At 39.2% G+C, this 23760-nt stretch overlaps 1 protein-coding gene across 1 annotated transcript in view; it reads left to right on the plus strand.

Annotated features, from left to right (window-relative positions):
- Positions 1–21439, plus strand: part of METTL15 (methyltransferase like 15) — a 1979089-nt gene extending 1957650 nt beyond the window's left edge. Inside the window, exon 6 of the mRNA XM_044059688.1 lies at positions 20243–21439. Coding sequence (XP_043915623.1) covers positions 20243–20688 — 446 coding nt within the window. The 3' untranslated portion in view covers positions 20689–21439. The remainder of the gene's footprint in view (positions 1–20242) is intronic.
- The last annotated feature ends 2321 nt before the right edge of the window (positions 21440–23760 follow it).

A 23760-nucleotide genomic window follows, 5' to 3' on the forward strand; every position in this document is an offset into this window, starting at 1 on the left:
TCTAAACACCTTTCCGGACATTCCAAAATGATGTTGATTTCTGACTGTGTGGAAAATAAAGATTTTAAGGATTTATTGCATTCTGCTGAGCAAGTTGGAAAACATACTTTACAATGTGGTTTTGATTCTTTAGAGGCCTCTTGCAGGACTGCTGTTACTAGGTCTGTACTTAGAAGGCATGCTTGGCTTAAGGAGCAATCTCTGTCTGATCATGTTAAAGCAAAATTGTTGGATGCTCCTTTAAATCAGGACCACCTGTTTGGCAATAAGGCTGAAGAATTTTTAAAAAAGATGGAAGACAAATCTAAATCTATGCAAACTGTAAAAGATTTCTTACAAGTGCAACCACCTAGATTTAGTAGGCACTGGCCTACAAAAAATTGGTCCTTTCCAGCTCCTTCCAGATCCTCTCAAGCCAAATCCAGACACACCAAAAGCACCATGTTTCAGTCCCAAGGAACTCTCAGACCTAAGCAATGGGGGGCCTCCACTTCCAAATCCGAAAATAACAAGACACCCCCCTATGGTAAACAGTCTCAATGACTCTCCTTTAAAATTACCAAGCACTTACCTTTTAGCCACCTCTTTGGGGGGAAAGATTGCTCTTCCTTCAAAAAACTGGGAACTCATAACCTAGGACAAATGGGTTTTAAATATAGTGTCCCAGGGATACAGATTTCATTTCCACACGTTGCCAACACCAAATGAGTGGCCAGACCTGCCCCCAAATCAGTGGGCAGAGGCTCAGAAACAACTACTTTCCCTCTTAAACATGAGGGCTATTCAACCGGTATCAGAAGAGGAAAAGGGGCAAGAATTCTACTCCAGGCTCTTCCTGGTACCCAGAAAAGACAAAACATTGCGTCCAATTCTGGACCTTTCTACTCTAAACACCTTTCCGGACATTCCAAAATTCAAGATGCTGACTCTTCACCAGTTACTTCCTATGCTAGGCAAAGATGCCTGGCTGGCAAAAATAGATTTAAAAGAAGCTTACCTGCATATCCCAATCAGGGAATCTTGCAGAAGATACCTACGCTTCAAAGCAGGCTACTTCCATTATCAGTTCTCTGCACTGCCCTTTGGCTTGTCTACTGCGCCCAGGATATACACAAAGTGCCTGGCTCCAGTAATTGCATTTTGCAGGCAAAAAAATATTCAAATATACCCATACCCGAACAATTGTCTAATTCAGGCAGAAAACCAGGCCATAATTCTACATCATCTGGCATTTGTAAAAAGGGTTCTGACTTGTCTAGGGTACACCATAAAAAAGAAATCACAACTGGTACCTTCTCAACAAATTACATTCCTGGGTGCAAGCTTGAATACAACTGCCCAGATGGCTTTCCTCACGCCAGAAAAGCAAATTCATTTGGTAACTTACTTCAAACAAGTCGCCACAAAAACCCTGCTATCTGCAATACAAATACTGCAAGCCTTGGGGTTCATGGCCTCCTGCATTCTTCTAATTCCATATGCAAGACTGTATATGAGGAAACTACAGTGGTACTTAAAAAGTCTATGGAGTCAACATTGTCGCAGCCTGGAAACAATGATTCCTATCATACCTTGCCTACCCCTGGAGTTCCTATGGTGTGCAGAGGCCTGCCACCAAAACAAGGGGCTACCATTCACACTACCCCCTGCCGCCCAAACCCTAACTACAGACGCATCAAACTATACATGGGGGGCTCATCTAGCAGGGAAGTGCATTCAAGGCAAATGGAACCCAAATCAAATTGCACCTACATATCATTCAAAAAGAAATGTTAGCTGTACAGAATGCTCTGACAGCCTTCAAGGACTACATTCATCCAGGACAACCTATGGTAAAGACAGACAACACCATGGTTATGTGGTACATAAACAAGTAGGGGGTACACATTCCTACCCCCTCTGCAGACTAGCCATGGCATTGTGGAATACGGCCTTGAGCTACCAAGTGCACATACAATCTCAATTCCTGCCAGGAAAACTGAATACACTGGCAGACGGACTAAGCAGAAATCTCATGGATCCAACCAAGGTGCAAATAAATGGAGCGTGGTGACTACCATAGTTTAGAAGTTTATTTCGATCCACATAAAAACGAACACAAACCAGTTAACAGCCAAAACACATAAAACATGAACGCCTTTAAAACTATGCAAAGCGTTTTCGTCTTATTAGGATAGACTTCATCAGATGACCAGTGTAAATCAAATGCACCCCACCACAATTTTCAACAATGAGATTGCAGTGGATGATAGAAACACATATGACAATTTCTCTATCTACAATTTTAGTAACATAGGTATAGAAAAGGAACACTTTGGGCTATTTTCCAAGGGATTGAAATTTATCCCATATAAAGGGATATCACTAGAACCTTATTATATATTAAAATGTTTTTGAGAAAAGTTAATTTGGGTATCATGTTTCCCGGAAACAAGATGAACAAAAATACAGAATTAAAACACAAGACTATTTTTAATCCACCCTTACACCCCCAGTTAAAAAATCTGGAGAAAGTGATAGAAAAAGAGGTGAGAAAAGAACAGGCTAATATTGGATACAGGGTAAACTTAAGTAACAAAGAAAGGGAATTAATGTATGAAATTAAGGAACACACCAATATTAGAGTGATGAAACCAGATAAAGGGGGCGGGGTGGTAATTATAGATAATATAATATATGAAAGTAAGATGAATACAATATTATGGGATGAAACAAGATACTCTAGTGTCTCAAAAAATGAGGTAAACATAGCCTACAATAAAATAGACATGAGTTTAAAGGATATGTTGCAGGATGAACTCATAGACTATAATACCTTTATGTATGTAAAAGTTGATAAGCCAAGAATACCCACAATATTTGGTATACCTATGATACATAAATGTGAAAGTGACCCCCCCCCTTAGACTAATAGTATCTGTAGAAGGATCCAAAACTTATTCTTTAGCTAAATACGTAGATAAAAAATTAAAAGGTTTATGGTTGGGTAGGAAAAATATATTGAGACTCCTGGGACTGCCTAAGAGAGATTTCTGATGACTTGTATCTTGAAAATTTACTTTTTATTACTATTGATATCATAGATTTATTTTCCTCCATCCCTTATAATAATGGTATGGAAATGTTGGAGGAGATAGTCTATGAAGACCAGGTTTTAACTAAAAATGAAAAATTGGTAAACATTTGGTTAATGGACCTAATATTGAAAAACAATTTCTTATATTTTAATGGGGAATTCTTTCAACAGATCCAAGGGGTAGCAATGGGAGCAGCTTGTGCCCCAACCTATGCTAACCTGGTCCTGGCAAAGTGGGAGGAGAAATATATATTAAATGCTGAATTCAAAACCTGCTGGACATTATAGCGTAGGTTTTTGGATAATATTGTTATTTTTTGGACAGCAGGAAAATAAAAATTTGATGAATTTATGACATATGTGAGTAGTACAACTAATTTTTTAAAGTTTACATACAAAATTTCTGATACCAGTTTGCAATATTTGGACATAGAAATATATAAGTTTGAGAAAAAATTTGAAACCAAGATATTTAGAAAATCTACTTTTTGTAACTCATTTTTATATTTTAAGAGCACACACCCCATGCATTGTAAGAAAAATATAGTTAAGGGGCAATTTGTAAGGGGATGTCGCATGACCAGTTCTGATAATGATTTTTTAATAGAATGTGAGTTACTGGAAAAGATGTTCCTAGAGAGAGGCTACCCCTTGAATTTCATTAGGCAAATGAGGGGGGGAGGTAGAAAAAGGAAGAAATAGTAAATTCAAACCCATTCAAAAATGTAAGGAACAAAACAATGAGATCAAAAATAATAATGAAAATAATGGGGATGAATATAATGTTTTAAACAGTAATATTAAAAAAAATGTTTTAAAGGAATGGGAGAGGTTTGTTTCCTTTTCAGACTTAGGGAATATATCTAAAAGTCCACAGAAAGTGGTTTATAAGAAGTCACAATGTATCAGAACTATTTTAGAAAATAAACATAAAGTTAATCCTAATAGGAATAGGGTAGGTACATATAAATGTGGTCATTGTACACAATGTACATGTATTCTGAATACAGATAGATACTACCTAGAAAGTAGGAATAAATGGATTAATAGTTCTGACTATTACAATTGTGAATCAAGGGGAATAATTTATTTGGCTATTTGTGGAGTGTGTAGGTCCTTCTATGTTGGAAAGATGGAGAGAATGTTGAAAAGAAGGATCTATGAACACACTTATGAAATATCAGTGGAAAAGGACACTAATGCCCTTTTTAAACATACAAAGGTATGCTCTAAATCTAAATTCTTTTTTATGGTGTTGGAACAAATCAAGAATGACATCAAGGGAGGCCCATGGGAAGAAAAGATAGAATTTAGGGAGTTATGGTGGCAAGTAACCCTGGAAGCTGGAAATCCCCCTCGTCTGAATGATTATATTTCGATTCTACCATTATCAAAATTAAGGTCAGCTAAGCTTTGAGAGACCAAGAATTGTAAAGAATAAAAATAGCCACTAGATGGCATGGTATCCTCACAATTAACATGCATTCTCCACATTTTATAAGCATCCTCCTTTAAGTATTTTATACTGGGTTTTAAAATGCACAAACATAAAATTAATTTTTTTAAATTATATACAGATATTTTTTAAGTGGATACATAAGCATTTTAATATCATGTTTTCAAATATTCTTATATTAAATATATTTAAGAATTTTAGTATAAAAGAGGATTGATCTTTAAATCGTAATTTATTTTTCCAAGCTATGGAACCATTGGTGATTTTGAATGGGATATTAAATGCCCATAGGTTCTTAATTAACTGGTTTTATATAAATATTAGGTGCATTTGATTTACACTGGTCATCCGATGAAGTCTATCCTAATAAGACGAAAACGCTTGGCATAGTTTTGAAGGCGTTCATGTTTTATGTGTTTTGGCTGTTAACTGGTTCGTGTTCGTTTTTATGTGGATCGAAATAAACTTCTAAACTGTGGTAGTCACCATGCTCCGTTTATTTGCACCTTGGTTGGATTAATTGATTTTTTTGTGCAGTTCCACATATTCTTTGGTTATTAGAAATCTCATGGACCCACACTAGTGGAAACTGGAACCATGGATTTTCAACATGTTGACAAGCAAATGGGGGAGCCCAGACATAGATCTATTTGCCTCCCCCCCAGAACTACCAGTTGGACAAATGTTGCACAAGGACTCCTCACAAAAAAGCCTGGAAAGTGGATGCTCTGTCCTTCAGCTGGAAAAACCTATCAGTATACTCCTTTCCCCCTCTGCCTCTTCTCTCCAAAGTTCTGCTAAAAGTCAAACAGGGCATACCAAAAATTATTTTGATTGCTCCAGACTGGCCATGCCAATACTGGTACCCACTCCTGCGCAGTGTCACAAATATCTCCATGGCACCTGCCTCAGACACCTTCCTTACTGTCTCAGCAAGAGAACCAAATCCTGCATCCTCAGCTACCAACATTGAACCTTGCAGCTTGGCTAATCACTTAAATTCACCCTTAGCATCCTTCAGCAAGCCTGTGATGGATGTCATCTTGCAGGCGAGAAGACCTAGTACTAGAAAATCTTATGCTGACAAATGGAAAAGATTCTGTGCTTGGAACCAATCTCAAGGAATGAGCACAGCAGCACCCAATTTACCTCGGATTTTACAATACTTAACTGAGATGCTTCACAAGGGCCTGTCTTTTTCCTCCATTAAAATCCACGCCTCAGCCATTTCAGCTCATTATAACACAGAATCCCCCCTCCCCCTTCTCTCATCCTCTGCTCAAGCAGTTCCTTAGAGGGGCCAAAAACTTGAGACCACCCAGGAGAGCTCCAACCCCTGCCTGGGACCTTAACTTTGCATTGGAGAAACTCACTCTACCTCCTTTCGAGCCAGCTGCTACTGCAGACTTAAAATTTCTTTCTTGGAAAACAGCCTTCCTTCTAGCAATCACTTCAGCTAGAAGGATATCTGAGTTACAGGCCCTTATGGCAGTGGAGCCTTTCATCATCTTTCATGCGGACAGGGTGTCACTCAGGACCAATCCATCTTTCATGCCCAAGGTGGTATTCAGTGTGGCTCTTAATCAGTCCATTAATTTGCCAACTTTCTTTCCCAAATCACAGAACAAAGGAGAATTGATTCTGCATTCATTGGATGTGCACAGACAACTTAGATTCTACTTGCACAGGACTAAAACTCGAACTGCTGGTAGCATTTGCTGCAGGGGCAGAGGGAAAGGCTGTTTCAAAACAAACCATCTCTAAATGGATAAGCCATTGCATTCATTTCTGCTATAAGCACCATGGAAAACCTGTCCCCCAGGGGATCAGATCTCATTCCACCAGGGCTGCATCTACTTCTGCAGCCTTTCTCAGAGGTGTTCCTACCAGGGATATTCTATAAGCTGCTATCTGGAGTTCAGTTCATACTTTCACCAAGTAGTATAATTTACCAATTTTCTCTAAATCCAGAGCAGACTTTACCACTGCTGTCTTGCAGGGCCTTATAGCTGGTCCTAATGCTGTATAAACCCATCCTCCCAACCATAGCTTTGGGAATCTACCCAAATGTAATGGCTGCAATAGTGAAACATGAAGAACATAGTACAGTTGTGTACACGTGCCATAAATGTAGATGTTCGAGTGTATTCACTGTTGCAGTCCTGGTTACCCTCCCTCCAGCCCTGTTTTTTCTCTGACTATATCTCTACTTTTATGTTACTATGCTTAAAAGCCTTTTTGGTGTATTTGCTTTTGGTTGGAGGTATATTTCTGTGTTTTAAATTTTATTTTGCTCCCCATTCGGGGGGGCACCTGACATCTGGGGCAAGAAAAACTGAGGTAATGACGTTGGCTGCATGTTTTATACCCCTGACGTCATGGAAGAAGGGACAGCAACCGACGCAGGACCCAAGACTTTGTTAATCAGGCCGACTGAGGACAACCTGCCAGCAGATTACCCAAATGTAATGACTGCAACAGTAAATACACTCGAACATCTACATTTATGGTAAGTGTACACAACTGTACTTTGTCTGCTGATGTGGAACAGGGTTTTAGCTTAAGTAGTAGCTTTTCTTATTTTAGAGGTGGCTATAGGCTGAAAGGTGAAATTATTGTTGGATAGTGGTATAGTTACTCTATCGTGGGGGGTGTTGAAGTATTGTTGTTGGTTTGAAGGTTTGGGGAGGGGTGTTTTAAGTTATTAGTGGTGAAAAGGTCTGCTATGGATTTAATAAAGTGTTTGTTAAATTCTTCTGTAATTTGTGATGGGGAGGCATTGGGTGAAGGGGAGTGGTCTTTGCTTGAGCCTGGGTTGAGGAGGGTAGTTATAGATTGACAACATTATTTGGGATTCTGTTTGTGCTGAAGCTGGAAGTTAGTGTAGTAGGATTCTTTACATGTGTCGACTAGTTTGGTTACTCTGTTACGTAGTGTTTTAAAGGCTAGGTGATTTATTTTGGGTCCAATTTTGTTTACATTTGTTACCTGCAGTGTCTGTTTGCTTCATGGAATCAATACAGTTAGTTGTTAGCCATGGGGTTTTTGTTTTTCTTGCTCCCTTCATTTGTACAGGGGCGAAACTATCAATTATCTTCATGAAGGTGGTATTTAAGTATTGTACGGCATCATTTAGTGGTAGTAGTTTTAGGGGTGTCCAGTTAGTTTTCAGTAGTAGATTGTTGAGTGTTTGTTGGTTGAGTCTTGAGTATTTCTGTTTTTATGGTATGTGTTTTTGGAAGGTGGGTGATTGCTCTAATGGCAAAAGCTGAAAGATGGTCACTTATTGAGACCTAGAGTGTACCTGAGGAGGAGAACTTGATTGGGTGGGATGCAAGTCTAGGGTAGAGTGGCTAGTGAAGTCTTTGTTGTACCTTGTAGGCTTAGTGATTGTTCGAAACCGAATAGGTTTATATTTGTGTTGTGGGAGTTTGCAGTGATGGATTGCCAGTTTGTTTTTGTCACTTAGGATTACTGTTTCCAGCTTGATGTTTTTTGTAGTCCATGACAGTATATCTTCCAGGACTGGTACATTATTTCCTGGTAGGATATAGACTGTCATAATACAGATTTTTTTAGAGTTGTTAAAACTTAGGGTAGTTATTAGTAATTTGGCATAATGGAATTTGGGTATAATGTGGGGTTATTGAGTTATGTTGAGTATGGAGGGATATAGGAGTGCTATTCCTCCCCCTTTCTTATTACGTCTGTGCAGTCTGTATATGGAAAAGTCAGTAGGTATGATTTTAGTGTCTTTTATGCTGGGGTGTAGCCAGGTTTCTGTAAGGGCTAATATATCAGTTTTATTTTGTGTATCCAAGCATGCAGGAAAGTTATTTTATTGAAAAAGCTTTGTAAGTTAATGGTAAATAGGTTTAGGGTTTTGGGGTTTGCTTGTGTATTTGGTCCAGTGTTTGGATGTATTCATCACTCTGAACTAATTTCAGTATTAGGTAAGTGTATAGTGGGTTGTATTTAGCTTTGAGGTTTGGCTTTAGGGCAAAAAAGAGGGGTTTGATAGTAGCATTGGTTTTTATTTTAGTATTAGGGTTGTAGGGGAAGGGATAGTAAAAAAGTTGAGGGCAGATATAGGAGTAGTGACTTTGTTTTGGGGGTATGCTGTAATTATTGGTTTAGGTTGCACAACATTTGCATGTCTATTAATTTTGTCAACATGTTATCTTGATTTCAGAGTAATGTTGACTCAGTTAATTCAATCAGTTAATGTTTGTTTGCTCTCCAGTGGTTGCACTCGCAACTTTGTTACAATTTTGGTTAACTTAGTCGCACATAATCCATCATTGTTATTCTGCAGTGCACTGTCTTATGTAGGAGTTGTCTGTCTTGTCAATGCACACTGTGCAAGTATGAAACAAGACAAGTGTGCAGTCAACCCAGAATGAAGTGCCAGGAAAGTTTGATTGATAATCCGATGGTTTACAACTGTGAATTTCTTTGGCATCCCATACTGTGAAATGGGTACATATCCCTCACAGAAACACAATGTACATGAAGGATAGTATCTATATCTTAGAAAAGGGTATGTAATTAGATGGGACAATCAGACTGCTGTTAAGCTGTCCTGTGAACATACGCATTTTTTTCAAAACCTGTGATGCACGGCACCATCTCTTACAAGCAGTGGATTTTCAACAAGTACAAATTCAGACTAAATTCATACTTCTGTTGTGGCACTTGCGATTGATACTGTGCTCTAATACTATGCTCTCTAGGTTGCATAACTTGATAGGTAGGAGGTTCGCTGCTCAACTTGTAAAATGTGCGTGTATGTATGTATGTGTGTACGCACGCACATAATGCTTGGTTCAGTATATACTTTGCATGAGGAGAATACATTTAAATTTGCACGCAGCTCACTTATCCCACATTTAACAAAAACATCCTCTCTGCAACACTCTCATGAGGTCATCCTGTCAAAAGCACACTCCCTCCGCTTAAGAGTCAGATTTTGCTGTGGCAGTTGCAGCTAATACTGTGCTCTTTAGATTGTGTAATTGGCTTGCTAGGAGGTTTGATGCTAATGTGGGCAGTTGTGTTTGTGTGTGAGTAATGCTTTGTGCTGTATCCACTTACCCTGAGGGGAATTCATTTCACTTTACACACAGCTCCCTTATCCCACTTTTTTTACCGAAACATTGTCTGTGCAATACAGTGATGAGGTAATCCTGACAAAAGTCCATGCCTCTACCCTTAAGAGTCAGACTTCTTCTGTGGCACCTGTGACTGATACTGTGCTGTATAGATTGCGTAACTAGATAAGTAGAAGTTTATTTCTCAATACGGGGTACTTTGTGTGTCTGTGTGTTTGTGGGGGGGGGGGGATATAGAGTCAGGTGAGCATGTCCTCCAACACAGCAGTGCTCAATCAACTACTACTCTGAAGAGATGTTCAAACTGCTGGATGACTCCACCATCCCCGTATCCCACCTTTCACAAAAACATCTTCTGTGCAACACACTGATTAAATCGTTTTTTGTATAGTACACTGTCACACTTTAAAAGGCAGATTTATCCTGTGGCATTTAACGTTTCTCTCACCATTCTCTAGAATGTGTACATAGGTAGGAGAATCTAATACAGCCATGATTAACTTCTGTGACTGTGTGTTTAATTGGAAATGAACTCAGAATTGGTTTACACACATTTGTATTGGCAACACAACTCCAGATAGCTGTAAAAGTCATATAACCATACACATCTCCTTGTCAGTACACTGCTGATGTCATCCATTCATAGATGTTGTATGCCTCACTTGTACACTGGATTCTCCTATGGTGCTGGCTGCTGATAATGTGTTGTATACATTGCGTAACTAGATAAATAGGTGGTTTGAGTCCATCCTTGCTTAAATAGTGTGACTGTGAATACTGTCTTATACAGTTGGTTACCTCACAACCAGCTTTATGTAATTGTCCATGTATAAGATGTATTTACATTGACACAATGTTAAACTAGCAAGTCCTGCCATCACCAGAGGAAATGACTTTTTGGCCACACAGTGATTGCATAATGCTACCATAACTGCTGTATCTCACAGCTGAAGTGAATTTCTCCTGTGGTGTGTAACTTTGATACTGTACTTTGTACATTGTGTAACTACATAGGTAGGATATTTGAGGCCATCTGTGAGTGTCTCTCTCATGCTGGGTAGCCTACTTTTCAAATGCATATATGACTTGTAGCTGTATTGTGCCTTTCGACCTCTAGCATAAACATCGGGCTAATGAACATAATCACAAGTTGTGATTACATGGCTGTGACAAGGTTATTCGAGACTTGCTATGCTGTAAGTGCTCCTGTGGCACATGCATTGAGTAATGGCCTGTATAGCATACCTACACAGATAGAATGTGGTTGAATTCTGGGAAAGTGCGTGTACTACATGATGGAGACAGCTTTCTTGTCAAAAAAGCATTGATATTGTAATGCTCACTGTTGTGTGGACAGTAACATCTGTAGTGCCTTTTCAGCATACTGAGTAAACCAGAATGTTCAAATTATATTCATAACTCCTTTCTTACTGGGCACATTGATTTCACTTATTTATGATAGCCACCATTGCTATCTCATGTGGCACATGCAGTCAGTACAAAGGTCTGTAGAAAACCTACTATCATGCAGGGGTTTGGATCTGATAACATCTGTCTATCAGACAACTTATGTCAGACAGTAGTGGCTTACACACAGCCAGTAGTTAAGACACAGTCATAGGGCCACCGTTTGTAGGCTATTATCCTATAAGGCGGGGCTTCTATAACTCTTATGATAAGAAAGTGCTGTAAGCCCTTCATGGGTGTTCATGACACAACTGATATGCGTATTTCTGTGGCATCCATGATTAATAGGCTTCTCTCTGATGTCTTTTCTGGCATATGTTCAAAAATGATTTGATGCAAATGTGTATTATGTCATTCATTGCTTACAGGCATTAACTATTTCCAAAGTAATTATTCTCTGTATTGCATGTCTTCATCCAAACAGTTCTTTATTAATGCAATTATTTTCATCACACTATACAGCTTAATGGGAGATGAGGGTTTCCATAAAACGTTTCTTACTGTATGGCATACTGCCAGACTATCAGAAAGTGTGACTGGTCCTCTGTTACAACACTTTCTTGTGTGTTAGTGCTGTTGAATTGCTGTTATGTTAATGTTCCTATAGGGAGTCTGACTTACAAACCAGTGGAAAAGTTGTAATCATGAAATGTCAGCCGACTTGTGTTGTTTTTTGTCAATTATTTATGTTGAGTGTTATTATATTACAATTTAGCATTTACATGACTATAGAACATGTGCTTGTCTATTATGTTTATGATATTTATTTGCAAAAACATTTCCATGTCTGGTGTGCATGGTGTGACAGCTCAAAGGTTCACTGCTGCAGTATTTATTACTTATGCAATTCCCTGCTGTGGAAGCCCTGATGTCAGCCAGTATATCAAAGCCTACTGTTGCTTTAAGGTATACTGAATGTCACCTGTACACTCCTTGCATAGCATAGGGCATAAAGGTGATGTCTGGATGCACCATTCTCAGAACTTCTTTGCTGTCTGTCCGAACGAATCTCCAGATCGTTGGTTTGAATGCATGTCATTTTCTGCCAGTTTTAGTGCAGTTTTCATTCTCTGGTAACACCTATGTCTTCCTACTGGTTCTCAGCTGTTAAAGATAAGTACCCCATTGAGTTTTTTTTTTTCTTAGCTTTTTGTTGCTCGGGGGTGGGGGGGTTGATGTCATCCGGTAATAGTAAATGCCAGTGCGGGCGACAGATCCCAAATAAAGACTACCACAATAAGTGTCTTTTTTTTTTTTTTTTTTTTTTTGCCTAGGAGCTTCTCATGATATATGACCTGTCCTGTTTGTAAGGCTTTCATTCCAAAAACTCTTTCTAGTAGGTATTCTTCCCTTTTTGTGTATCTTGAGAACCAGCATCTTAAGCTTCTCGCTAAAGATACAATGGAAGTAACTTCCCGCCCCGAGGGTCAACCATTAGGGAAGAAGAAGAAGGTGAAAAAGGTAAGACCGGAATCTTCCTTTGTCCAGCCTCTGTCAGGTGTTTCTCCTGAGGTCTGTGAGAACCCAGAGGCTCCCCCGGCTTTGTTGTTGGAGACCAGCGAGGATCTGGCTGGCAGCACATCTGATGAGGCTTTGCAGGTGTCCATTTCAAACATTAAGAGAGAACCACAGTTGATTTTTTTCTGAGAGGCCTGGGGGGGGTCCCACAGATTCTAGTTAGAGAAGAAGTTCCTTCTGTGGTTATTAAATGCCGTCCTGGGTCAGAACCTTCTAAGTTTTATAGGGTGGATGTTCCCTTAAAGAAGAAACAAAAAACTAAACATGTTTCATATACTCCTAGGGATCCACAAAGTGAGTGGCAAGCCTTTACTTAGGGGTTGCTTAATGCTTTATTGTCATTAAAACCTCCTGGGGGGGGAGGTTCTGTTCCTGCTCCTCCTTGGTTTACTACTCCCCTTAAAAGACCTAGAGAACAGGATTCTTCTGAGGAAGAGTCAGATTCTAATGACGAATCCCTGTCTTATTCTACTTATATTCCTTCTCCTTCTCCTTTGAACTGTGAGTCAGAGGGGGAGAAATCTAATAGTCCTGATACTCCTTTTGAAGAAATTTCCTTTGGGGACACAATCTCTAGGATGATGCAATTTTTTTAAGTGGGATAGTGCTCAGGTCTCTGATATCCATAAGAGGTACAATGAGTTGCTGCAGTTGGAATCTCCTAAACCTGCTGCTATTCCTTCTTCTTTGGCTACTTTGTTGGATGCTTTTTCCAATGCCTCTAAAGTGCTTGATTGTCTACCCCCTGCTGCCATGAAGCCTGATAGGTTTTATAGGGTGCCTGAGGATTGTTAACTTTTTCTACAAATGTCCTGCTGCTGACCCCTCTGTGGTGTCTTAAGCTTCTGACAAGCCATTTCAATTCCTTCCTTCACTGAAGTTACTGCCTTCTGACAAGGACAGCAGAACTATGGAAAAACTGGGTAAGAAGGTTTACACTTCTGCTACCCTAGCTTTTAGGGCTATTAGTTACCAGACCCATATGTCTAGGTATGTCTTGGCTCTCCTTTCTCAGGCTTGTCAGCTTATTTCAGATTCTGATCTTCTAAACTCTGAGGGTAAGACTTCTGCTCTTTCCTTGCTAGATACTTCCTCTCAAGTGGTTTGTCAGTCTATCAAATGTAGTTATGATGAAGCAGATGCCTCTTCTAGGGCTGCTGCTTTTGGTTCAGTGATGAGGAGGTATTCTTGGCTTAGACTTTAACCTTTATCTGATGATATTAAGGCTAAGTTGATGGATGATCCCATGGATAATAAATTTTTGTTTGGGAAGCAGCTGCTGGTTTAAGTCCCTTCAGGATAAGGGGGAAGGCCTTATAGGAGCTTAAATGTGCTTGTTTCTCCTGTGCCTAAATTTCAGATAAACTTTCCCAATAAGCCAGTTTGTAGGCAAACTTGCCTTTTTACTAAAGGTAAAAAGAGTGGCAAGCGGGCTCCTCCTGCTAAGGCCAGTCAGACTTCAGGGATTCAGAAGCCTTCCTTTCCTGATAAACCAGGTGCTGTATGAATATTTGTCTCTTCCCAGCTGCATACCTCGTTCTCTTCACCTTTCTCTTTCTCTTCCTGTTTGGCTTCAGATTACTCAGGATTCCTGGATTCTGTCAATCGTTCGTCAGGTGTACTTCATGGTGTGGAAATCCCCCCCCCCTTTTTATGGGTATTCCTCAGCCTTCTCAGGAATAGCTTCTTTTTTTCCCAGAGGTTCTTCAAGATCTTTTAACTCGGGTTACTATTCAAGAGGTACCTGTGTCCTGAAGGGAGTTTACTCAAGGGTGTTTCTAGTGCCCAGAAAAGAGGGTACTTGAAGACCAGTTCTAGACCTCTCTCATCTAAACACTTTTCTGAAGGTGCCCTCCTTTTGGATGCTGTCCCTTCAGACTCGGTTTCCTGTCTTGCTCCCTCAGGCCTATATGATGTATCTGAATCTCAAGGATGCATATCACCATATTCTGACCATCTTTTCTTCAGGAAGTTTTTGTGTTTTCCTGTTGCTTCCTGGCATTTTCAGTTCTCTGTTTTGCCCTTTGGCCTTTCTACTGCCCCAAGGGTGTTCACCAAATGCCTCGCTCTTGTGATTTCTTTTTGCAGGCTTCGAGGGATCCAGATATTTCCTTACTTGGATGACCTGCTGATTCAAGCATCATATCCAGAGATTCTTTTGCAAAAATCTTCATGTTTGCCATTTCCCTTCTTCGGAGCCTGGGGTTCACAGTAAACTTCAAAAAGTCTTCCCTGACTCCATCTCAGGATCATGTTTTTCTGGGTTGCAGGATTCAGACGGTGCCAATGCTGGCATCCCCACCTCCTCCAAAGGTCTTAACTCGCATTTCTTTCTTTCTAACTCTTCTTCCTCTAGCCTCCATTACAGCCAGGGAGTTTTTGAGAGCTCTGGGTTTCATGGCATCCACCATTCCAATGCTCCCTTTGGCCAAACACCACATGAGAAAATTTCAGTGGTTTCTGAAGTCAGTGTGGCTTCAACATGCACATCCTCTCGACTTTATAGTTCCCGTTCTTCCTTGTCTCAAGAAGGAACTTCACTGGTAGATCCAGCAGTTGTCTAAATCCATGGCTCCCTTTTTATCCCCATTCCATCTCAGGAACTGTTAAGAGATGCTGCAAATGTGGGATGGGGAGCATTTTTTTGCTCCCTAAAAGGACAGGGGGTGTGGTCACCTCTTCAGCAGAAGGAGCACATCAGTGTCAAAGAGATGAGAACTCTTATACTGGCTCTTCAGGACTTTCATCCACTTTTTTTCTCTCTGGCCTCTCAAGGTATTCACAAACAATACACAGTGATGTGGTACATAATCAGGAAAGAACAAGATCTTATCTTCTTTGCCAGTTGACACTTCTGGTATGGGATCTTGCTGTTACGTATCAAGTGATTATTCAGTCAGTTTGTATCCCATCAGATTAGAACAGACACTCTGAGCAGGTCCTTAACTCAATCCCAATAATGGATGCTTTACAAGTATGTGTTTCTGGATATTGTCCACTAGTGGGGTACTCCTCAAGTAGATCTATTTGCCTCTCCTCTGAACTTCCTCTGTTTTGTGCTAGAGTCCCAGGTCCTCTGGTTTGGAAGGTGTACCCCCTCTCTTTTTCTTAGAAGGGGATGTTTCTTTATGCATTTCCTCCCCTTCCTCTCATTCCAAAAATCGTGTTCAAGAATCAACAGGACACTTCCAAAGTCTTGATGACTCCTTTTTGACTAAGACAGCACAGGTTCTCTCTACTTCTGGATCTAGCCGCCAAGGGCAATCATCACAAGTTACCTCACAGGGTGGATCTACTCACACAAGATAAGGAATTTCTCATCCATCCCCACTTGTCCACACTTCAGCTGACACTGTGGGTGATAGGATTTTGATTCCTCATAGAGACCTTTTTTTCTGAGGATGTGCTGAAGGTCCTGCAGGAGGCCGGGAAACCTACTACTAGGAAATCCTACTTATCCACATGAAAGAGGTTTTCTATTTGGTGTATCTCTCATAACCTGGACCCACTTTCTGTGGATGTTCCTTTGGCTCTCTCTTATTTGTGTAAGTTGCTCAATGCTGGTTTAGCCTGTTCTTCTATTAAGGCCCACTAATCAGCTGTCTCTGCTTATGTGCCTTTATCTCCTCCTTCAGCTTCTAGATTTAAGGCTAAACAATTTCTAAAAGACATCCTTAATATTAGACCTCCTAGGAAGTCTGTTCCTCCTCCCTGAGATCTTAATTTTGTTTTCGAGAAGTTGATTCAGGCTCCTTTTGAGCCTGCTTTTTTCAGCTTCCTTGAAACATTGTTCTTGGAAGACTGTTCTTTTCTTGGCCCGTACGTCTTCCAGATGGGAATCTGAGTTGCAAGCCCTTATGGCTTTTCCTCCTTTTTTGATATTTTATAACGACAGGGTGTCCTTTCGTACTAATCTTTTTTTTTTTTTTTTTTTTTTTTTTTTATGACTAAGGTGGCCGATCAGTTGTGACTTAATCAGTCTATTCATTTGCCTACTTTTTTCCCCTCTCTGCAATCTGACAGTGAAAAGGTGCTGTATACTTTGGACGTGCATAGACAAATCAGATTTTATTTGGATAAGACTAAGGCTATTAGAAAATCTAATCAGTTTGTTTCTTTTCATCCTAAGTCTTTAGGTTTAGCTGTATCCAGACAAAGTATTTTTCTTGGATTTCAAAGGCTATTTGTTATACTTTTCATAGTAAGAGCTTTCCTCCTTCTGTTAAGGCTTGTTCTACTAGAGCTGTGGCTTCCTCTGGTGCTTTTTTCAGGGTCTTAAATATTAATTCAGTTCTTGAAGCAACTACCTGGACTTCTGTGCATACTTTTATTAAGCACTACATGTTGGATGGTATCTCCAGAATTAGAGCTGGTTTTGCTAGGGCCATTCTTCATGGCTTCTTAGAGGACTGTACTGCTCCTTCCTCCTCCCAAGTTTCTTCCTGAGCTTTGGCACTCTCCCACAAGTAATGAATACTGCAGCAGCGAATTTAAGGACATAGTACAGTTATGTAAAATCTTACCATAACAGTAGATGTTCTTGCCTTCACTGCTGCAGTATTCACTCCCCCTCTCCTTCCCCAATGTCTTTTTCCTTACTGGATGTACTGGTGACCTCCTGGGTTTCCTTAGACTGCTGTTCCTACTGAGCCAATCACTTCTAAGGATAGTATGTCCAGACAGCACCTTTATGCCCTACGCTATGCAAGGAGCATACGAGAGACATTCTGCATGCCTTAAAGCAATAGTAAGCTTTGGTATACTGGCCAATGTCAGGGCTTCCACGGCTGGGAATTCTGAATGAATACTGCAGCAGCGAAGGCAAGGACATCTACTGTTATGGTAAGATTTTACACAACTGTACTTTCTTGTGTATACATACTGAGGTGGAGAATATAGCAGTGGGTACATATATTCCTTGTATATAATTCTCATATGCAATAACTGCAGTCTATACATTCATCCCATAATGTATCTTCTGACCTTGCTGTTATTTCATCCCAGCATTTTATTAACATGTTGTTGTTGTTTGTCTTTCGGCTTTTCCCGGTTAGGGGTCTCCACAGCGGAACTCCAGACCGCTAATGATTGGCCGTAGATTTTCACGAACGCCGAGGTGCCAGCTCGACGTTCAACCTTCAACGAAGGCACGCCCATTTACACATGTCTTTCGAATGCCCACCCAACCGCGGGGAGGACATGCAGACTCCACACAGAAGGCACTCCCCACACTCTAGCTGAGAATCGAATGTGAGAACCTCTTGCTGTGAGGCAACAACGCTACCGCTGCACCACTGCAGATCTAGCATTTTATCACATTAACTCATCCTTTTTTACACTGCATGTTTATAGCCCTCTCACATCCTTTTTTAACCATGTCCATTTTTAGTTATATGCATAAGCCATGTATTGTCATTGACATTAATTATCATTACATCAGTATAGCGGGATTTATGTTAGAAATGTTTCTTTGGCACTCCAACACATTTGTCTGCAGTATACAAGTACACTTTACTCATTTTCCCTTCCCTCTTAATTACTTATGCAATGCAACCAATATTATTTGTACAGTTTCCCCATTTCACTTCCCCTCTTTCAGAATTCTTTCGCTATACCTGCCCTTTTTATTTCTGCGCTAAAGCAAGTGCTTATATATTATGTTTGCCTAGAGGCAAACTGTTTGGTTTACATTCTGTGCTTGTGCTTGCATGCACCTTTCCATTACAATGAACACTGTTGCTGGCCATGAAATGGTGCTTGCAAATATATAAGCGCTATGAGCAGCATGCATATTTGATTAGCGCTGCTGCTCATTGCACTGACATGCTTAAATCGTGAAGGCTTAGTGCGAAGTCTGCACGACTGTTAATGACTTCCAAGATTAATCTTATTGCTGTCATGCTTGCATACACACAAATGCAGCAAATTTGACTGTGCACATCTCATAAATAATAGCCACAGTAATGTATTTAGCTTGTTGTTAGATATATATAGTGCAATCCATAACAACTCCATGTACATAATGAGGTTCATAGGTAAAGTACTAGGCTAGCTGCTGTTGTGGGCCATTTTAAGCCTAGCCAGTTTTCCTTTCAATGGTCAGAATCAAACCCTGTAGTTTGTGTCTGTGAGGTAAACACCTTAACCATTATGCCAACCTCATACACACAAACATACATAATTTCTCTCTGTCTCTCTCTCTCTCTCTCTGTCCCTGTCAGATAATATCCAAGTGCATATAAATGGTCCAGTCTCAGCAAAAATGTATAACCCAGAACAGCCTTGGACATTAATTCTTTAAAGTGTGCAGTGATTTCCAATGACATCTAACAACTCAGAAAACATTTCAAGGTTACCAAAGCCTTAACTAATTGTTGTGAAGTTCTGGCATGGGGAGAGGGCAAATTACTTAGTGGTTAATCCAAACTTCAGAATAGAGAGAGAAAAAAGGAAAAAGGTGGAGAAAAAAGAATCTCCACAGCTTAACTTCATATTTACATTTTCGTTCAAAAGTATGACTAAATTGGGAAAGTATGCCATTACTTTTTAACTCCGTAGATGAAGCACTATCCTCCTGCTGTAGCTGCTTGGTGCCTTCACCCCCCCCCCCCCACACACACACACAGCATGAAGGGAGTCTTCCAGCTGACTGAAATGTGTTCTCAAAACAGTCACAACTTTATGAGCAAACTTTGGCAAATACATGCTTTACTTTTTATGTTGAGGACAGTTTCGTACTTTTTATTTTGAGGACAGCTAGCCTCTCCAAATCTACTAGTCTGTGAATACTCAGCATTTGATCAGTTGTCTCTCAGTCAGTATGGTTCAATAGCATTGTTTTTATTACTGAATCAATATGTTTTTGAAAATAGGATTTCTAAACATTCCTCCTGGCTGTTGCTTAATTCATACCATTGGCTTGCACTTGCACAGGAAACCAACACAAAAATAAAGGGAGACTTACAAAAATGTATTCATATAAAAAACAGCACTGGCAGAACAAAACAAAACTAAACAAATCTGGATGGATGGCCCCTAAAAGGTCTTTTGGGGTAGAACAAATGAAATACAACTAACATAGAAAAATACAGATATGTGGACATTAGTACTGCATAGACAAAATCACAGTGTAGTAGTGTGTTCTTACACAGTTTCTGCTCATAATTTTCCTTTAATTGGCCTTTGTAATCAAGCAGTAGATGATTTCATACTCTGGTTAAAGTTAAACCATGTGGTGGCTGAAACTATGTTTAGTTTTCCTTACACAGCTAGCAGTGGAGCTGCTGTGGCAACTCTTGTTAATTTTAGTCAGCCATCTTTGGCAGTTCTATCATAGGTTTGTCAGCAGCACACGTACAGCAGTTTTCATTCTCACCACTGTATTTCTGTGTTGTTCACGAAAAGGTGTAGTGTTATCTATTTTATAACCTTTATTCTTAACCATAATGCACATGTATTTTCAGACCTCGAATAGTATATATTTAGCTGCAGTAACTCACAGGGACTTATTTCCTCCCAGAGAAGCAAACATACATTTCTAATCAATAAGAAAACATGTAATAATGTTGGTGACAAATAGTAAATGCATTAATATGTATCTGTTTATTTCTACAGGGGCTTTTCCTGCAGCAGCACTGTATGCAAGGAAAGACATGCTTCAGAGACCGGCCCACATTGCCACTAAAACTTTCCAAGCAATAAGAATATTTGTAAATGATGAACTAAATGAACTTGTTGCTGGACTAAAAACTGCTCAGGAATTTTTGAGACCTGGAGGCCGCTTGGTAGTGATAACCTTTCATTCCTTAGAAGATCGTATTGTCAAGCGCTTCCTTCATGGAATAAATATGACTGAGAAACCTAATCTTAATGCTAGGCAGAGGATAAGGGAAGGTCTTCGGAACGCAGAAGAACTAGAAGATGAAGAGGATGTTCATCAAGGGTCTGTCATTTCTGGATGGACACACATACAGAAGAAAGTGTTGACTCCAGATCCTTTGGATGTTCAAGCCAATCCTCGAGGACGATCTGCCAAGCTAAGAGCAGCTATTAAGATGTGAAGAAAATATTTAACTCTATAGGCTTCCTTATAGTCATTTTTTTATCTGCCCATAAAAAATAACACTTTGTATATAAAGTATTCATTCATCTTACAAATCAGTTCATTGTGTCTTGTACATGGTTATTAGCTGAAGTAAGATTTGAGGCTTCCTGATGGCAAAAGATGGTTGTCAGGTTTCTCATAAGATATTAAGACAGTTCTGTTGGTATTATTCACTTGCTTCTGTTCCTGTATCCTTACTGTATGAATATCGAGTAAAGTTTTACAGATTTTAGTGTATGTGTAAATACACACACACACACACACACACACACACACACACACACACACACACACACACACACACACACACACACGCACTCTCTCTCTCTCACAAAAGTGTGTGTGTTCATGCGTTTGTGTGTGTATTACCGCTTGGAAAGGAACCCAAGTTGTCCTTTGGTAATTAAACATACTTTCTTTTTTAAAATCATAAATAATAATAATTAATAGCAATAATAAAATATATTTAAAGGTTGGTAATGGAAGGCTTTAAGAGGGCCAATTTGTTTTAAGTCTAGTAAAATATATATTTCCGGACTACTATTCCATTTAAATGAATTAAATCAATCATGGCGTGTGTATGCACACGAGCACATAAACCTGCGATTACTCATACATCAGTTAATAAACATAAGCGTGACTTTATGCACACATATGTTTTTGTATCTGTGTATATATAATGTATATGTTTCTGCACATCTATTTAGATATATATATATATATATATATATTAGAATAATTGTCTGCTTTGGTAATTTCATATTTACTGACATATTTGTATATCTGGCCCTGAGAAAAGTCATCCACTGAAAAAGGCAGCTGTCTCTTATCTTGGTTAGAAATCAGAATGTATTTCCCCACATATTCACAAACAGTATGAATACTTTTGTTAAAGAGTCAGTTAAGGTTAGTTTCACAACACTGTACTTATGAAAAGACCATGTATATATATATATATATATATATATATATATCTATAGATATAAGAAGGGCGAACAGCACATATCCGAAAGGCAGTTTGCAAATGCCAAACTGAAAAAGGTTTGAATGTGCAATGAGCGAATGAACAGTGAGATTCACTCATTGCACATTTGACATTCAGGGACGGATTGCACTATAGTGAGGATCAGCAAATGGTTCCTTTCCCCACTGTAGTGCAATCTCGGAGTTAGAACAATAAAGTGGTGGGGTGGGGTGCTTCACCCCCTTTTCTTCGACTTTCATGTTCGAAAAACAGTGAATCTGCTGTTCGATTTGCTGTTTTTCGAACATGTAGGTTTGTCAACATTGTTAGTTTTGTGGTTTCGAGTCGATCATATGAGCACTCACCCTTCTGCAAATCGCAGTTTTAAAGGTAAACCTATATATACACACACACACACACACACACACACACACACACATATGGATTTAGTTAATTTTATCTAATGCTACATTGGTCAGTAGCACTTTTTATCAACCCATTTTTATCAAATTACACATGTGGACACAAGAGTGGTCGACAACACATATCAATGTTGTAGATGATATCAATAATTGTAGCACTGCAGATGCTAAAGGAAACCAACTTTGGGTATAGTCAGAATGGCTGGCTAACACTGACAGCAGTTTGGATGCTTAGAAACACCATAAAAAGCATCTGTAAGCATTTTAAACATACGTACTAAGTATGGAAGTATGTTTTCATGAATCGAATCTTGTACTACATTAATACCGTTAATGGCATCAAGTCGCAAATACTTATCTTGGTCAAACTGAAGCTGAAGTTTGGAAATGCACACATTTTAGGATTATGCTGTACACAACATGTTATAAATATTCATGTAAATAGAACTAGTATGGAGTTGAAATTATTTGTGCATGAAGACATGTCCTGTACGTCTACAAATAGAAAATAAGTATGCAGTTATGTGACCATCAATTCCTTTTGCATATTGCATAAATCGCAAATGTAACAATAAGGTCAACCACTGTGCACTGCTAAAATATATGCACTAAATGTATGATATTGTAGACTAATCACCACTATAAATTTGAAATGGTGCATCCCTTCAGTCGAAAATTTAGAGACATCCAATAGAGGATTACATGACAATCATTTGCATTGCTGATACAACTAGTCTACAGGTGTGGGTAAAGATATGTCAAATCTGCCACTTCTGGATGATATTTTATTTTTTTTTTCTTAACAAGTGATCCATAGATGTGTTGAATAAACAGTGCTATAGGTTATAGATACCCACCCCAGTGGTGTTTGAAACATGAATGACACTTTTCCAAGTTGTGTGAGTAAATAGTATACATATGACATGTGCTTTATCCCTCAAATTACAGCGGTGACAAGACCACCATACAAGTGTTACTTCTGTGCATTGTGTAAATAGTATGAAATACATGGTATTATACCTCTATGTGGACAGCTAAAGCCTTCAAGTAGTCCATGATGCCATACGCCTGCTGTCTCAAAATTATTCTGTGTTTTTGGTAGCTCCTCTTGAACAAGACCTGAAAATCTACATAAATCATAATCAAACAGTGGTGGAAATCTCGGTACATATGTTGTCTATGTATTAAACTTTTGTAGTTTCCCCAAAACATGCATATCCTGTACATACTTTAATACTCCTACATCATTCACAGGCCGTATATTAGGTAGGGATGAACAAGCTTGCTTACACTCTTTATGTTTTAGGAAAAGTATGTACATTAGCATCCTACATAAATTGTGGAATTCTGTATCACACCCATACTGTGCACTGAGATGAAGAGACCAGATTTTTCTCCATATATTCCGACAAAAATGAAAGTAACAACCTTTCACTTTTCTACCACTGAATTCAGCTTGATGCTTTTAATTGTACCATGTTCAGAGTTACATATCATATACTTGGGTGTCTTTGCACAGTCATTTTTTACCACCATTTGCAAAACATTATTACAAAATGCATTGTATGACCTGACTGACTTTGTGGACATGATGGCAAATACAACTATGTTGTGAAATGAATAGATCTGTTTGCATGGTTGA

This window comes from Protopterus annectens, chromosome 17.part0, assembly GCF_019279795.1.
Source record: "Protopterus annectens isolate FY-2018-M chromosome 17.part0, PAN1.0, whole genome shotgun sequence".
Lineage (NCBI taxonomy): Eukaryota > Metazoa > Chordata > Ceratodontiformes > Protopteridae > Protopterus > Protopterus annectens.